Raw genomic sequence first — 18,179 nt, 5'->3', positions numbered from 1 at the left:
GCCCTCAGCATCACCCACCCAGCTCACCCGCACCCCCTCCGCCCTCAGCATCACCCACCCAGCTCACCGGCACACACACACACCCCCTCCCCCGCCCACAGCCGGGCTCCAAGGAGGCCCCTCCCACGTACAACTAGAAGCCATCCTCACACACTTCCCCGGCCTGATGTGAGGCCACAAGGAGCCTCAGAGGACATCCTGTTCACACATGGGAGAACGGTGGGTACCCAAGTCCCGTGAGCTCTCCCCACTGGGACCGGCTGCCCCTTGGGCACCACGCGCGAGTCACCGTGATGTACACTTCCGAACAACACGTAGCATTTGCAGTACTTTACAAATGGGGTCACAGAGAGAAGCACAGCCCCTCTGATCAGCTCACCAGGTGACAGGTGAGACGAGTCCGTGGATCCGCCGCAGCCTGCCGGGCTGGGTCTGCATCCGGCCCCATGTGGGCCTTCCCTCTGCCAGCCGCAGTCCCTGCACAGACCGTGGGGCCGAAAGGAGCAGCGGCCGCCCCGCCCGCCCGACCGAGAAGGACGTGTGTGGTCTCCCCTCCAACGGTCCTGCCATTTTCTGCAGGAAGCAACTGCCGTGCTCTGACGGGTACTTGGGCCCTCGAGACCCGTGACCGGGAGTGCTTCCACGGTCCCCGACTCGCAGGAAGTCTCAGAGACAAGGTGTTGTCATCCCCGGCTGGTTGCTTATCAGCCTACATGGGAAGTGAGCTCAGCAAAAGGAACTGCGTGCAGCTCCTGGAGCGGGGCCGCCAGCCTCCTGTGCTCGCTTCCTGTGCTCTGGCTGCCTCGTGCCCGCAGCGGGGAAGGGCTCTGAGCCTGCACTTGGTCTTCGCCAAGTATTCCTTTGTGTGGAAGCTAAGTCTTTACCATGCAGGCACAGAGACGTGCGGGGTCCGTGTGCGTGCGGCACAGCGCTCCCGCGGGGTGCAGCCAGGCGGGGACGTGCGGGGTCCGTGTGCGTGCGGCACAGCGCTCCCGCGGGGTGCAGCCAGGCGGGGACGTGCGGGGTCCGTGTGCGTGCGGCACAGCGCTCCCGCGGGGTGCAGGCACGGAGACGTGCGGGGTCCGCGTGCGTGCGGCACAGCGCTCCCGTGGGGTACAGCCAGGCGGGGACGTGCGGGGTCCGCGTGCGTGCGGCACAGCGCTCCCGCGGGGGCCGGGCTGCGGGGTGCAGGCGGCGGAGCAGACAGACACAGCCAAGCCATTCCTCCTGTGCACCCTGACGAATGTCAAGCTGCAAATCCCAGTCACGGGACAACAGACTCCTACGCGGAGGACGTGAACTCTGGAGAAGGAATGTTCCGTAGGCCAGCGGGTGACGGCGCTGCTCCAGGGCTCCCCGCAGCCCTTCCTTCCTCACAGACGCTGCTGTGGACGGTGGCCGTGCGCTCAGCTCAGAACCCTGCCTCCCCGCTCCCTCCCCGGCTCGGGGACGGCCACGCGCACCCCCCCCCCCCCCCCCCCGCGAAGGAGGCAAGACCGAGGGCTCCGGGGAGAGCCGCCTCCTTTCCGACCCCCGTGGCCCCGGCAGCAGCGGACTGGGAAAGCTGACCCACTACGGACCGCGAACGGCGCCTCACGAGACAAACACATCCCTGTGAGTCAGGTTCCCCGCCGACCGCAGCTGAATGTAATCCTCACCAACTCCGAATTTCAACGTACTTTTACACGTAATGCAGTCGCCCATCTGCCCCTCATGACAGCACTGCGAGGGGTGGACAGGTGGTTCGCATTCCAGCCCCCTGCCGGGCCTCCCCTCCCTCCCACCTGACCCACCTCCAAATCCTCCAGCCCTTCCCCCTCGCCCCCCCCCCCCCGCCCACCTCCTTCCACCGCCCTCCCTGCCAGAGCTGTGGCCACCACGGCTTCCAGCCCCATCCCAGCCCCATCCCAGCCCCACCCCGCTGACCGGTGCCTTCCCCAGCACTCAGCACGTCCCAGCCGTCGCTCACCCTGCTCTCCCTTGTCTGGTGATGCACCCCCAGGTCTGGCCCCTGACCATCCATCCAGCCTCCTCTCTGGCCTCTCGCTCCCGCTGGACCTCCTTCTGCACCCCGAGGCCGGCCGGGCTCACGCTGCGCCGCGCTCCTCAGACTGCCTCTCACAGCTGCCTGCACCGGCCTGGGCCCCTCACCCGCTCCTCGAGAGCACGGACTGTGACTTCTCGGTCCTTAGATCCCACCGCCCAGACCACACACTGGAGCAGGGCATGCTCTCCATCCCGCTGATGAGCAGACCGCGGCTCAGACAGACAGACGTGCCGGGGCAGTGGAGCAGGGCTCGGCAGACTTGCTGGCGGCCCAGGTGGTAGTAGGTACTTTCAGCTCGGGGCCCCAGGGCCGCTTCGGCCGATGGAGCTTCCTCCCAGGACGCACAACCACCTGCCCACCAGAGCTGTTCATTCTCGCGATGTCAGGGCCGCGGGTGCTGGCGCGACAGCGTGGGACGAAAATGAGAATGCCCCGAACAAGGGGCAACGAGGTCAGAAGACGAGGAAAGCTTTATTTTTAATACAAATCTGAGTTACAAACACCCTTCGGTCTAGCGCCCTGGGTCTGTCAGACGTACTCCGTCCTCAGAATAAAGGAACCAGGGCGTCACGCTGGCTTGGTCGCTAGAGTGTGTACCCCTCCATCTCGAGGCTGAACCCCACGTTGGGCATGGAGATTATAAACCACTAAACTTTAAGACTAAAGGAACAGACAGACGGTGTGAGCCCCACCCCTGAGGCACCAGCAGGGTCACGGAGCTGCTTCTGGTCAAAACCCTTAGGAGAGCGGCTTTCAAACACCCAGAGGAACTGTGCACGGAACACAGAGGTGCCCCCTCGGCTCTTGGTGCCCTCAGGGTGTGGGCGCCCCTGAGAATGACGTGAGGACCTCACGGGAGTGCGTGTGGACAGGTGTGACCATGTCACTGACCGCGGGGTCTGGCCGCAGACCCTGCTGTGGCTGTCGAGCACACGGTGGGCAGGGCAGCAGGGGCCTGCAGGGGTGGGGCTCTGGGGGCATCTGCTTCTGGAACAAGGCGGCTGTAGCTTGCAGGGAACTTGACGGAGCCCATGCTCTGAGGAGCAGAAGGTCCCACGGGCGTCAGGAAGTGCAGACCTCACCTCTTTGTAGGCGAGAGAACCAGCCCCCACTGGCTGGACCCTGGCGTGTGCACCTGTCACGCCTGGCTTCAGGCCTCCGTGGCCTGCCCTCTCCCGTGAGGAAGGCAGGAGCCCCAGCACGGACGGTCAGCAAGCAAGTGCTGCTCAACAGAACCCGTCATGAAGACGCCGTGGCGTTTCACGGTCTCAATATTCAAACAAAAAGCCCCATTATCTCTACACTGAGAGTGTCTGGGAATTAGCAAGAGTTGTTGAAATGCCACAAAAACGTAGAATAAAATGGAATCGGTTAAAGTCTCCTTGGGGAGATGTCAGGAGCACAGGCTTTGAGAACAAAGTGCGTACAAACGTCTGTGAACGCATCAGCGGGGGGGCGGGTGCGTCACCTTAAGGGGGGGGCACATGCAGGCAACATAGGGGTCGTCATCAGGCTTGAATACGACTCCGTACATGGAAGCCCCCAGAAAGTAGGGAACGCCACCGTTGGAAAGGGATCATCGCTACTTTGGTTCGGAACATCCATCCAGCTGACCTGCCGTGGCAAACGGCTGTGCACGAGGAACGGACGCGGGTCCCCCCACCTGTGACTTACCTGAGTTATCTCTGGCTACGAGACCCTTAGAGCAATCCCCCGGGGTCGGGGAGGCCCTGCTGTCCCACTTCACCATGTCCAGACCGCTGCAGTACTCCCACCGCCTCTGCTGGAGCTCCTGCAGCCAGTAGGTCATGAGCTGACGGTTAGGGGCCTGCAGAGACGGAAGCAGAGAGAGCGTTACGGCCACACGCGGGACGGGCGGAAGCACCCTGCCCCGTGGACGGCGCTGGTGGGAAGCACAGGTCAGACTTCACCATCGGGACGGGCAGCCGCTGCTCATGCAAGCGGGCGGAGCAAACAGCAAGGACAGCGGGAATTCAGCCCCGGGGAGAAATCCTGCCTGTGGGACCTGGAATTCCAGGACCACAGAACACCGTCCACAGACGGTTTCAGGACGGCTGATGTTCTCGCTGACCCTGCACGCGGCACACGCACGATGCCCATCTAGAGATAGAGAGCTCACGCCTCGCTCAGTCTGGGGTGGCGTCCCGGCCGCGCCGCGTCAAGTAACCGTATTTCCACCTGTTAGCCTCTGGGAGGGCGCCAAGGACACGGCAGGCTGGAAACCAGAGAGCGCGTCGGATGGGTAAAACTTTTTAAAACTGACAACACCAAGTGCCGGGAAGGGTGCCGGGCAGTGGGCCCTGTCGAGAACCTCTCCCACTGCCCCCGCATGGTGGGCACCGCGACAGGTCTGCTTGAACGGGAATCCTCGGTTTAAAGCGGGAAATCTGGCTGGGGAACAGTTAGCAACCTCGTGATCCTCTCTCACTAAATTCCCCGGGCAAAAACAAACATTAAAGTCACATGCTTTCAATGTCTGACCTATTATTCATGTTACAGAAATCTGGTCAATAGAGCAGGGAAAACCGCCTCGAGGCAATGATTAACTGGGGTTCCTTCCCTTTTTAAAAATCCGGAAAGCACTGAAAGCTTGTCGACGTCGATCCCAAGCAGCTAGTGAAAGGCTCCGGGGCTCGCGCTGTCCGAGCCGAGACCCCTGGACAGACACGCAGGGACTGCGAGGCAGGGCGGCACCCACCGCGCCAGGCGGCCCATCAGTGGACGTCCAGCCAGCCTCCGTGTGTTCCCTCGGCAGCTCTGCACGGAGGGGGGGCGGAGCTGAGAGCCGACCTCGCCCCGACCTGATTAGATCACAATCACTAACGAGGCTCTCGGTCGCCCCGGGTTCAGTCTGGGTTCAACACGGAAAGTTCCTCCAGATCTGCCCAGCACAGCACAGCCTCCACTGGACACACGAGGCCACAGAGCATGGGAAATGCGGTGGGCGCCACACGACAGAATACTCCGGATGCATCGCATTATCTCACCTACACTTGAAAACTTAAAGCACGGGGGCGCCTGGGTGGCTCAGTCGTTAAGCATCTGCCTCCAGCTCAGGTCATGATCCCAGGGTCCTGGGATCGAGCCCCGCATCGGGCTCTCTGCTCAACGGGGAACCTGCTTCCACCTCTGGCCTGCTGCTCCCCCTGCTTGTGCTCGCGTGCTCTGACAAATAAAATCTTAAAAAAAAAAAAAAAAGAAAGCTTAAAGCAGGTATATCATGGTTCATACTGTGTGTGTCTCAACTGTCCTACTCTAGACTGTGATGATAAATGCAGTCCATTTTGGGAGCCAGGGTTGGTGGGAAGGCGACCGGGTGGGAAGCGGCCTTGGGGATCGAAGCGGAGGCCAAGGGCATCAGGTTCCTGGGGTGTGGGGCAGCCTCCACTTCTCCCCTCCCACAGGACTGTAGGACTCAAGGTGACTTCTCCGTCCTTTAACCGTGGAGATGCCAACGCTCTTTAGGGACCAACGACGAGTCCGGCTAGTCTGGCTGATGGCTCACAGTTTCAATACCCCCTCTGCCCTTCTCCAACGGGGCAAGTAGGACCCTCAAGCAATCTGACATCACGGAACACCTCCATGAGCCCATCACCAGGAGTGCCCTCCACTGAGCCCCAGCCCAGCTGAAGCCTATCACCACCACACCGTATCTGCCCGGCACCTGCCAGCCAGATGGATGGGCAGCAGGACTGGGAGACAGGATCTGCCCCCTACCCCCAATTTACAATGCTCTAATCCCAAATTCTGGAGAGCCAGATGGGCACTCCAATCATGCTGGAAGGGGCAGAAGCAAGGCTCAGCTCAGCAGGTGCCTGTGGGAGGTAAGGGTCCAGCAAGAGGCCAGGTGCCAGTATCTGCCATCTGAAGACTCGCGACGGCCGTATCCTAGGTCTCCCTGAACACTGTCTCCCCAACTCCTATACATCCTTCAAAGCCCAATGCAAATGTTACCTCCAGAGGAGGTTTCTCTGACCTGAGCCTGCCATGTTCTCTCTATCCTCTGAGCAGGATGACACCGCGTACCCCAGGTCAGTTTCCCACGGAGGGAGGGACACGCCTCATGTGCCCCTCACTAGCCTGAGTTCCCTGAAGGCAGACGTCAGACCTGCTGCTCTCAACGCCGTCCAAGATGCCTGACGCATTCAGATATCCGACTCTCCCCTCGTGTCTAGCTGCTCCCACTGCCCCAAGACTGCTAATCCCAGTCCCAACACGAGCCACACAGAACATCTCAGAAAGCTATTCTGGTTGTCCCTACCCAGCCATCCGAGCTGCAGACCAGGGGACAGACTTGCACTGGGCGGGCATGGTCCTGATCTGAGACACCTGCTGCATTTAGGTGCCATGTCAGGTCAGGTCAGAGAATGAAAACCAGGCCACCCACATCCAGGCGGACGTGGACTTGAGTCCTCAGTGGCTGAGAAGAACCACACGGTGCCCCAGCTGCTCCCACAGACTCGGTCCCCAGACCTCCACTGGCCCCAAACCCAGAAGCCCACACTTGGGGAGAAGGGCCCCAGCCCCTGCCCTTCCCCTGGACATTCCCCCAAGCCTGGCTCTCTCCCCGGGGCGCAGAAAAGTCCTGTAATAAGGTCATCTGGTCACAAGTGAGTTCATTCCGGGCCCACTCCCAGCAGGTGGGCGTGTTCCTGGGGGAGGGGCTGGTGCAGCGACCAAGCAGCATCACGGGAGTTGGGCGCTGTCCCCTACCCACATTCCCACCACGCGACCCCCTGGGCCAAGCTCTGCACCCCGGGGTCTCCAGCCCTGGGGGAAGGAACCTCCACCCACGGAACCTCAGCACACGGTAGAAGCCGCACAAAGCTCGTCCCCTTCGACCCAACGTCATTCCTGGGCATCTATCTGAAGTAATCCAAAAGAAGGAAAAGGGAAAAATGCCACATACACAAAAATGTTTGTTCGTTCGCTTGGCAAATATTTACCAAGCGCCTAACTTAGGCCAAGTGCCGCCGTCCACACCGGGGACACAGAACTGGGTGAGACCGGGTCGATTCTTGCCTCAGCCACACCCAGTGAGCAAACGGTTTCCTTTCCAACAGCAATAAACAGCTAGAAACACATTCCTAATTACAACCAAAATACAAAATGCCTGGCCTAAGAAACCCTTGTACGTTACGGAAACTTTCCAAAAATCCAGTCAACATTCTAAAGGAAAACTCATCTAAACTTTAACCTTCAAGAGCTCTGGACAAAACAAAGGAGGCGTGGGGCTCTGCCCTTCAGAGCAGGGAGGCCGTGAGGAAGGCGCGACCGGCCGGTGTGCGGGCGGGGAGTCCAGAGCTGAGCCCAGTCAAATGCAGCATCCCAAACGAGATCAGGAGAAGTAGTCATTATTAAACAATGGCCTTGGTGGCGCCTGGGTGGCTCAGTCGTTGAGCATCTGCCTTCGGCTCAGGTCACGATCCCGGAGTCCTGGGATCGGGCCCCGCATCGGGCTCCCTGCTCTGCGGGAAGCCTGCTTCTCCCTCTCCCACTCCCCCTGCTTGTGTTCTCTCTCTCGCTGTGTATCTCTCTCTGTCAAATAAATAAACAAAATCTTTAAAAAAAATAAAAAAATAAAAAAAAATAAAATAAAAAAAAAAAATAAACAATGGCCTTAGGACAACTGGTTAGAAATTTGCATTAAAATGAATTCAAATTTGATTCCAGATTTGAATGTGCATAAAGATCATTTAAAGCGCCCAAAGAAAATGCCTACATAATTAAGTTTCTGTCTCTTCTGCATCCCACAACAGCCGTGTAGATTTCCGCGCTTTTCAAAGGTGCGCAAGCGGGTCTGACTCTGGACTTTAAACCCGCCGTGCGGCAGACGCAATCCACACAGAAGCTTCCAGCAGAGAGATGAGCTCCAGGGCCGCGTGCACCTGGCAAGGCCAAGTGCTCTTCCGAGGCTGAGCCCCAGACTGAAGGCCAGACGGCCTGACCTTCGAGGGCTGTTTCCCGCACGCGGCCCCCCGGGAGCCGGCTCCGGGCAGGAGGTGTGGGTTTCACGGGGCTGATTATTCTCCCCAGAAACAAAGGGGAAGTTGCTACTGCACACAGTCCTATTCTCTTGGAACGGAAAGACCTTTCTAATCCCAAAAAGCAAGGCAGTAGAGAAAATGTCTGTCTGTCCAAAAACTCCACCACACCACGCAGAACGAAATGACAAATGACAAACGGAGACAGAGAGCAAACGACCTGCCGGGGGCGGAGGTGCACGCAGCCCGCACTCGCCGAGGACCCCTGCCTGCCTGGGAGCTCCCGCTCACCTTCCTTAACAAATGCCACAGCATATTGTAGACTTTTATTTCAAACAATAGTAACAACCACGTTTGCTGTGCAAACTCTGCAAAAGGCAGAAAAAAGAGAAACTGACCGCAAGCCCGTCACCAGACATGACGTCATGCACACTTCGCGGGGAGTCCTTCCACACATTCTCCCGTCCCCAGACACCCGTCCGCTTCCCTTCACACAACCGAGCACGAACACCGGCTGTGACGCGTCCCCACGCCCGCAGCAGCGCCAGGCCCCAGCGGGGAGCCATCACCACGGGTGGCGGCGGACTGAACGCGGGCATGCGCCGTCACCAGAAGCGCACGACCGCCCAGACGGCGGTACCCGCGTGCCCCGGGATAGGCACCGGGGCTGGGACCCAGACGTCTGGGCTCACGCCCCGGGCGCCGTGAGCGGGGGTCCGATGCCCCCGGGAGGGCGTGAGCGACAACAGCAACGGACCTGCAGCCGCGGCTCCGAGGGTCAAGTCAGCTCACAGGGCGCGTCCCCCTGGGCGCGGCGATCGCGTCTCCACCATCACCTGCGACCTCACGGCCGGAGTGGCTCCGTGGAGATTCAGACCGGGGTCTGGGTTCCTTGCTGTCACACGGAGGAGGCGGGAGGGGCGCACGCCCGTCTTCCCGGCATCCCCGCAGGACTCAAGCTCCGCACGGTTTTCCTTGAGCGCCGGGAGGCTGACCGTGAGCCCCTGTGGGCGTGCGGGGTCCTCGGCGAGGACCGCTGGTCTCCCCGCCAGTGCTGGCGGCCCTCGGGACACACTGCGGGGTGCGCACCGCTGCGCCGGGTCAGAGAGCGCCGCCGTGGTCCACGGGGGCCCCACGATCCCGCGCTGAAGACATTTCTCACAGACAGACGGCAGGGAAGCCGCGCTCCAGCCCGCAGGAGTCGCCAGCCACCAAGGCGAGGACCCCGCCCGTCTCTCCACTCGCGCTCCCTGGGGTTCTCCCGGCACATCCCCTCGGGCCCCACAGCAGCGAGCTGACGGGCCTGCCGCCCTCGGCGTCCCCCTCCAGACGCAGCGAAGCCACGCGCGCCCCAGGCTCCCAGGCTCCCTGACGGCGTCCGCGGCCGTGCGACCCGCATGCTAACCGGGCCCCCGCCGCGCCCGCGCCCCCACACGCGTGCTCGCGCGCACACGGAGGCCGGCTCAGCCTCCACAGCCCCTGCTGCACCAGCAACCGCCTGCAAACTCCCCCTCGCTGCCCAGTCCAAACACCCCCAACCCGATCCTGCCGTGTGAGGACAGCACTCCAGTCGTCCAGGCTCTGGGCTCCTCCCCAGAGGCCCGGCCCCCACGTCTACGAAGAACAGCACGACCACGTTCACAGCAGGGTTACAGAAAGGAGGGTGCACGCGGGGCGGGCTCCGTGCGCACCTCACTCGGCGCGCTGCTTAACAGGACACGATGGCTGCTCATGGGCACGGAATTTTGTTTCTTAAATCTGAAGGAGGACATCTGGATTCCCAAGACGCATCTAAGCAATAAAAGCACAAGAATATCATAAGCAGCCTGAGGATACAACACTCTGATGAAAAACAGACCACAAGCAGATCTGATAAATAACTTTAGGTTCCAAATTTTCTTTTGAATGTTTCAAAATCACGAGCCTGGAAAGAATCTCATGAGATCTGGCCCCGAACCAACGAAACAGACGGGAAGTCCTATGTCTGAGCCAGCGGCAGATGCCGGGAAGGGAACCCAGGCAGGACCTCCAGGCCCGGCAGAGTGGGGAGCATCCGCACAGCGCTCCGTTCCTCCGGCGGGTGCCACGAGCTCTTACCTCTTCTCTTTTCAAACTATCTTAAAATCGGCATTTTCATATATTCTATCAAAATAGTTACACAATTGTAATCTCAATCCTTTCCAAAGGCTGAGCAAGAACCCAGACCCCAGGGGAGGTGCCCCACCCGCCACGCGTGCGGGAGGCGGAAGTCGGTGGGGGGGCTCCCATTTATCACTCAAGCACCCTCTTTTTAAAAGCAAATACGCTGACACAAACTCATCTGTCCTGACACCTTCCCAGCATTAACGGATGTCACAGAGACCAGCAAGCAAAGGTGAGGACGGGGAGGAGGGGATCCAGACACAGAACAAGGTGAAGCACGTTCGCAGGAAAGGGGCCCCAAAGACAAGGGCTGTGGGGGGCTGGGCCAGGTGACAGAATCGGGTGACTCTGGCTCTCCTCTCCCTGCAGGAAGTGCGTAAGCCCGGCGACACAACGGGGGCACGTGGCCCCCGGCAAACCCCGGCTGCATTCCCGTGGCTCCCTATCAGCCCTGCTGTTGAACAGTCGGGGAGAGCCAGGGCCCTGTGAGCTCGGGGGAATAAAAGCTGCAGCAGCCGCGGGACGGTCCGCACCCCGACCCCCCGCCCTGACGGTTCCCACACACCACGCGACGCTGCCCTGCTCCCGCGTGACGCGTTTTACTCAGACGCAGGACACAGGAAGGACTTCGTATGAAGGTTTAGGAACTGGGGTCCCAGACTCCACGAGCCAGAGACCCGGGGGCAGGGGAGTGTGGCCGCAGAGATCCGCTGCCCTTCAAGCGAGTCTGCGGGGTGTCTGGGGGGCACCTGGTCTCCAACCGTCTCTCGGGCTGAGCTGGCGTCTCAGAACAGGTCGGGTGGCTCCTCGGCGTCATTCTGTAATTCACCCTTGGCTGGGCGAAATCTGGGGGCCCTCCAAGTCCTGACCAGCTACGCGGGGGTGGCCATGACGACGCTCTCCCGGAAATACCCCCAGGATGCCCACCAACGCCCCTGGAGGGGCACCAGCACGCGGTGCCGCCCAGGACCGTGCGGCCGGCGCGGGAGACGCAAACCTCAGGGCCTCGGGGGATCGGGGAGAGGGTGACAAGCCCCAAACCAGTGCTGTAGAAACTCAGAATGCAAAGCAGATACACAGACAGAAACCACAGAGCGTTGGCCCAAGGACAAGGGGCTCACCTCCGCCCACGCGGCCGAGCTATTTCCAGTCCACACAGAAGGCCGTCCCCGGACAGGCCCTCTGTGCTTGCCACGGAGGGAGCGGTCGCTCACGGTCCAGGGCAGCGGTGGCTCCCAGAAGCAGGCATGCACACCTGCGGCCGGAGGGTCGGGCTGGTAAGCGTGCCGCTCCCCGGGGCACACCCCGCCTACCGACCGCATCAGGGTCGCTGGGGCGAGCCCGCCGTGTGCATTCTCCACAGGCCTTTCTCCTACAGCTGAGAACCACGGCTCTGAACAGCATGCTTCCTCCTAACGGCAGCCAGCCGCGAGCACTCTGTCAGCACGTCGCCCAGGACAGGAAGTGTGTGGGCGCAGTGTGAACCCGGACGCCGGGCGAGCGGGCACAGCTCACGGGACACCCCAGCTGCCGGGGGCCTGTCCCCCTCTGGCACACGCCGCCCGAGAGAAGGCTCCCGATGGGATGCGCGCTTCCCGCTAAGCCAACCCCTCCTGGAAGCAGACCGTCTACACCACTCACGTCCAATCCCCACGCGACTTGCCATCTTGAAGCTACACTGCAGCAGAAAACGGGCAAATGCCCAGTTTAGGTGCCTGTCCACCACTGACCCCGCATGAGCCGGACTGCCTACCCACGACCTAGAGCGGGAACACAAAGCAAACATCACCGAGCTGCTGGGTGAACAGGACACACGGTTCGCGTATCCACCACCACCCCACTGAAGGCCTGTTCCCTTGTGCTGGCGCCCCGGGTCACGGCCCCTCCAGTTCCGACTCGGGGGCAGTGACCCCTGGAGCAAAAGCGCGTAAGGACTCCCGAGTCACCGAGCCGCTTAACGACAACGCCCCAGTCACAGCCTGGAACAGGCTGGGCAAGCTCCCCGAGGCCAGAGGCAATGGCTGACTCCCGCCGGGTGCCCGCCAGGGCCTCACGCCACAGAACTGGCCAGGCGAAGGGCTGACTGGTCGCACCGTGCCCAGGACAGTCAGGCCAACCTGTCTGCCAGCAGTCTTCCCTGGACATCACAGAGCTGCAGCGGAAACGAAATAACCCCTCTAATCCAAGATCGACATCTCCGATGGCAGGGCCTGCCCGCCCCGTCCACCGCCAGGCCTGCCACCCGACACTCAGACAGGTTCTCGTCCGAGGGGCACACTGCACGAGAACGCGCTCCTTCCCGGAGGCTGGCCCCGGAGAACAGTCCCAAGGACACAGCTTGGGACCCCTCCCCACCAGGGTCCAGGTCCCCCACGCGGTCAACCTGAGAAAGGTCAGGGAATGAAGACACGGACTCCCGTCTGACCGGGGACATGTCCGCGGGCGCACGAGGCTCTCAGTCTTTGAGCAGCTACGGTTCCACCCAAACCTGACCGCTCCCCAGCCCGCCTTCTCCAGGGAGCACTTTGGACAGTCACCACGCAGGCCTCTCCAATTCTGCAACGATCACACCGACCACAGCCTTCTGGCCCCGGGCCACGTCCAAATCAGTCCTTTACATACAGGCCTCCCTCCTTCATCACTGTGGAAAGATGCCACACCTCCCCCAGGGTCAGGACGCGGGCAGGCCTCAGATATTCACGCCCCACGCTGACAGCGACAGACAAATACGATTTCCTGCAAAGGTCCTCCAGAGCCATCAGGTGCTGATGTATTTTTAAAGTCTTTGTGCTGCAGTTTCTTAAGCGAGTGGGAAAATTACTGCTGTATCTGCAGAAAAAGCGTAATGCTTACACGGCGGCAGGTGCTAATGGATGAACAGACACCGGGAACCTCCTCTGTGCAACAGGAGTGTTCGGTCAGCCGGCCAGGGTGCCCCGAGCGCCGACTACCTGCCTGACCGTCCCCTACGCGCCGGGGACGCAGTGCTGAGCTGCAGACAATCTGTCCTCGGGCTGCGTGCGCCCTAGCTGGACACAGCACCAGCCGCTCACATACCCGGACAGGACTGGACCCACTTCAGGGGGCGGCCTGTGTACGTGGGTTTCCTGAGTGGCCTGGTGGGCCACTGCTTATGGGGCAAGTGTGGGATCCGCGGGCTCCCCAGGGAGCATCTCTGCCGCGTCGGGGGGTGCGCAGCAGGTGGCGGGTTAGGAGCCCCGCGGCTCCCTAATTCCCGAACCCATACTGCGCTCCCTCTGGGACAGCAAGCAAGCCCAGCCGAGGCCCACACCCGACAGGAAGGAGGCCAACACCACCCACTCCAGGGTCATTCAGACCCGACTGCCTCAATCTCTAAGAGAAATGACAGTTCCTAATCTAAACCCCTCCCCCAGAGAGTCATTTCTAGAATAACGGGATCTCTTCTGTTCTTGGAAGGAAGGTTATGGTCTGACTTCTGACCACGCAGCAAGGCTGTACCCCAGTGGCTGATGGGTAAAGGCACCTGAACAAGGACACCTGTCCAGCCCTCAGGAGCCTCAGGGAGGTGGCAGGTGGTGTTTACACCTCAACCCCAAATGCATGTGGCTCCCCCCATTTCTTAAGAAACGGTTGCCTCCAAAGGGGAAGGAAGTTGGCAACGTGCATTTGAGCAAAGCGGGTGGAAGAGGCAAGCGTTTGGTGAAGGTGGTCACGAGGAATGTTCTGGGATGGGCAGTCCACCCCGCAGGGCAGGCCCCACACACAAGCCCCCCCAGGCGGCCTCCCCGACCCCGCTCCCCCCGAAACCGTGCTGCCTAAGAAGCAAGAGGCCACAGTATCTTTACCTTCACGTTTGTTTCCTTTGAAACCTTTCTGCCAGGCTGTCACATACATACGTCAACCCTTCATACACAGGCTGGACAGTCCTCCAGGCGGTTAGATGCGAGTACTGGGCGTGACCCACCCACCCATTTGGAAGAGAGAAAAAAAAACCCTCAACCCCCACTGAAAACTCTGCTGATCCCTGCACTCTGGCCCCAAAGGCCTCCCCCTCCAAAGGCTGTGCCCCCTTCTCCCTGGCTGCCCCCTGGAACTCCCAGAGCCCCACATGCGACCAGCACTCCCGCCTACGCACCTCTGCTCCCGCCAGGCCCCCTCCCCCTCTCCCCTGTGGTCAACACCAACCCAACCTTCACACCTCTGCAAGTCTCTCCCAGCCCTCCCCTGCGAACTAGATCGGGTCCCCCGTCACACATGCTCACACCTCGTTCCTCCCACGCTGCACGGCGCCCGTTGCTGTGACCGTCTGTCTCCCCACGTTACCGAAAGCCCCGCCAGGCAGGAACTGGCTCATGTCGTTCGGCCTGCACGCCCAGTGCCTAAGCGCAGGGTGAGAGGGTGAGAGGGGCCCCAGGCCCCCCGAAACATGTGAGTCCCTGAACCACAGTCCCGGGCCATATCCAGCCCATCGCCTGTGTATACGCCTACACGCCAGGAATGGTTTTTATGCTTTTAAATGGTTGAAAAAAAAATTGAAAGAACAGTATTTTGTGACACGTGAAAATCACATGAAATTCAAATTTCGTAGTCCATAAGTAAAAATTACAGAAACACTGTTACACTCATTTTATGGCTGTTTCTGGATCATGACAGCAGAGGAGTCACACGGTGTGGTGGCAAGACCTAAAATATTTTCCATGCGGCCCTGGACTTAAAAAACTCACCCACGGCTACAGGGGTGTCCAGCCAGGGGCGTGAAACACCAGAGCCCGAAAATCAGGACTGGCTGTGCTCTGGGTGGGCCGCACCCTCTCTGCGTAGCTCATGCCTGTCGTATTCAGTGGGCGCTCACAGCATGCCGCAAGGGAGAGCGTCACTAGATACACTGGGGGATCTGGCTCACCCTCCCAGAGGGCCGAAGCCCTCCCCAAACCAGTGCTTGCTGGGCGACCACCCTGTGTGCTCTCACTGCACACATACCCACGGGCACCGCTCAGGAGGTCAGGATGCAAACTTCAGGAGCGGGGTGCGGACCACACCGTAAGGAGCACCGCGCCAGGCGGCAGGACTGGGCAAGCCACTGGGGGTTATGGTCTAGCCACTGGGGGTTATGGTTAAGCCCAGCTGAGGCCCACACCTGACAGGAAGTAGGCCAACACCACCCACTCCAGTGTCATTCAGACCCGACTGCCTCAATCTCTAAGAGAAATGACAGTTCCTAATCTAAACCCCTCCCCCAGAGAGTCATTTCTAGAATAACGGGATATTAGGACACCACACCTGCCTTTAAGGAGTGTCCTAGCTGGGCCGCCCTGACAAACCCTGAAAAGCGAAGTCTGGACCAAAGATCTAAGTAACACTTTGAGACCCGAGTGGATGCCCTCGGGCAGGACAGCTTAGTGGCGCCAGGAAGGCAGAGTTCCCAGCCTCTCTTCTGCGTGGGACACACGATGACTACCCAGGCTGACAAATGTTTGTCATTAAGCTGCGAGCAGTTTCAACACCAGAGAATGTGCATCCTTCCCAGGAATGGGTTCATGACTGGGTAGTTACGTGTGACTCAGAAACCGACCCCTTGTCCATTTGAGCACCAAACGGCCCCAAGAAAGGGGTGGAGGGTGGAGAATTGGTCCTTGACAGGCGGACGCTGCCCCTTGTTCCAGGGCCTGCAGAGGCCCGGCAGAGGAGGCTGGTTCCCGCTCACGCTTTACCCGCCCCCCCATCAGTCACACGCTGGCCTCCCTCCAGAGCTGTCCCCTGCTCCTCACAGCCCCGGAAAGCCCGGTGAGCAGCACACTCTCCTCACCCGCCCCGGCACCACTGGCCTCTGCCTGATGGCCGTAGCAGCTTCCAAATGTAAAATGCCCCTGCTGCTTTCTCACGACGTGAAAAGGACAGAAATCAAATGCAGCAAAGGGAAAAGCGCTACACCTTATCTCATCCCAAAGCACTGACGTCCTAACACAATTACACACTCTGCATCTCGGACACTCGCTATTCCCGGAGTGTCGACTTTCAGAGTGGGTCTCAGTCTAGCTTCCCGATCTCCGGCAAATCCCAGCCCCTCTCTGGCCTCTGTTCCCTCGTCTGTAAAACAAGGCGCTGGACCAGATCCCTGAGTTCAGCAACAGAGAAGCTTAGCAAGAAATTCCAATATCAGTTTTCATTAAGACTCAAGCAGTAAAACATTTCGAAAAAGCCCAACAAAACCACAGCTTTGCCAGGGAGGGCTGAAAAGACGCTTTAAAACAAGAAACACATGATAATGCAACAAGCAAATTGCTGATTTTTCTTTTCTTTCTAAGTCATCTGTCCAGGGAGATAGTATCTGTAAAATGATATGCAACCAGCTGAAGCCTGAGCAGGGCTTAGTCCTCAGTAGCCTAAGATCCTCCCTGCAAATCAGGGGCTCCCCGCTGGCCGAGGACGCTTACAGGCCCTGACGGGTGACAAGGAAGATAAACGGTTGATCCCCACCTTACCACCACGAAAGTTTTACTCCCACAGCTCAAAAGGAATCCCCTACACCATCCTTCTCAAGGCGTGCCCCTACTCCGGAAGCCCACGTCTCCACCACTCCCTTCTTTTGGGAAGCCTTGCCTGTGTTCCCATTCCCACTGTTTCTGTAAAGCAGACCCTCAGCGACTAGTCAACTTTCCATATTCCTCAGTCAGGAATCCACATGAAAAGTGATTTCCTTTTTTTAAAAATATTCTGAACATAGAACAAGATGGACAGAATGCTATAAAGCGCCCTGGGGCACCCACCACCCAGTCCTGGAAATAAACACTTGCAAACACACTGGACGCCTGCCTCATCTTCCCATGCAGCAAGGCCGTCCCGAATCCAGGCCTCATCACCCCCCGCCGCTCGGCACTCACGACACGGCAGACAGCCGCGTGAGCTTCATAACCTTCCATCAACAGTGCTGTCCGTACGCAATCGCTCTGTACCATCTTCTTGCCCCGTTTTATGCGAGCTAACGCTTCAGCTGTCACCTCTTCACGCTCACTGCTGTATAAACATTCCTTTACACGAATATGCCGCACACTTGGCCCCAGATGCTACTCGTCATTTCGTACGGCTGCCACGCAGGGCCTACGCTCTGCCAGACGTCCCCACCACATTTCCAGAATGCTCACAACCCCCTAAGGAGGAAGGTGAGCGTCCCACTAGACCAGAGGGGGCTGGGACCCACAGGGGGCCTCGCTGCCCAACACACGTGCGTGGCACACCCACGCGAGTTCAGGCCACTCGGCTCTGCGGCCACCGTCTTCACCTGAGCCTCCAAGCCCCATGGAGGGACGAACCTCCATGACTCACATTTCTCTCCATGAGAAAACGGACCGAGGGCTCCAAAGTCAGCTGAGAAAACCTGAAACAGGATGCTCCGCTTTCTTTGTTAACAAACAATTCGACAGGAAATCCATCTGACACAGACTGCCCGCATGCACAGCGAGGACAAGCCCGTTCCTGGCACAGGTCCCTGTGTGCTCCCTGGAGTCATTCCCAAGCTTATACAAACGGTCTCCAAGTCAGCCGGAGTCGTACTGCAACCCTGCTTGGCTTCCCCTGCAGAAGCAGGCTGTCTGCACCCACTCAGACGGCGCGGAGGGGCCGGAAAGCACCCAGGAATCAGCCTGCCTGAATGGCAGCAGCTGAGCTGACATGGCTCTGAGATGACCTCGGGCAGCAGCCCCAGCTGCTGCGTGCTCTGGAGGCCCGGGAACAGTGCTGGGCTCGCCCGGCCCGGGAAGCAGGCACAGCCCACTCTGCTCTGCACTTGGTCCGGGAGAGCGCTCGAACAGGCCAGCCCAGCCCTCTGCCCGGGGGGAAGCCCAGCCTGAGGACTGCGGGTGGGGGCTCAGAGCCCCCAGGCAGGGAGCCAGGCCGGGAGAGAGGTGTGAGCTCCAGCATGAGGGCCCCGAGGGCCCCGGGGAGAGGGGGACCCCCAGGCCAGGGGAGGCCCGCGGGCACCAGCACCAGGACTCTCCACCGATCTT

The 18,179-nt window shown here is 60.0% G+C and overlaps 1 protein-coding gene across 4 annotated transcripts in view; it reads right to left on the bottom strand.

Annotated features, from left to right (window-relative positions):
* Positions 1–17,893, bottom strand: part of TBC1D2B (TBC1 domain family member 2B) — a 61,477-nt gene extending 43,584 nt beyond the window's left edge. The window contains exons 1-2 of one of the 4 annotated variants that reach the window (XM_032391940.1): positions 17,058–17,893; positions 3,722–3,875 (exon numbers count right to left, since the gene is read on the bottom strand). In XM_032391940.1, coding sequence (XP_032247831.1) covers positions 3,722–3,875; positions 17,058–17,132 — 229 coding nt within the window. In that variant the 5' untranslated portion in view covers positions 17,133–17,893. Of the gene's footprint in view, positions 1–379; positions 910–3,721; positions 3,876–5,055; positions 5,092–17,057 lie in introns of those variants that run through there. The other 3 variants (XM_032391941.1, XM_032391943.1, XM_032391942.1) reach the window with 3 other exon arrangements.
* Between the last annotated feature and the right edge of the window lie 286 nt (positions 17,894–18,179).

The sequence above is a fragment of the Phoca vitulina genome, unplaced genomic scaffold (genome assembly GCF_004348235.1).
Source record: "Phoca vitulina isolate PV1807 unplaced genomic scaffold, GSC_HSeal_1.0 scaffold65, whole genome shotgun sequence".
In the NCBI taxonomy this organism is placed as follows: Eukaryota; Metazoa; Chordata; class Mammalia; order Carnivora; family Phocidae; genus Phoca; species Phoca vitulina.
This window is presented reverse-complemented; position numbering and strand designations above follow the sequence as displayed.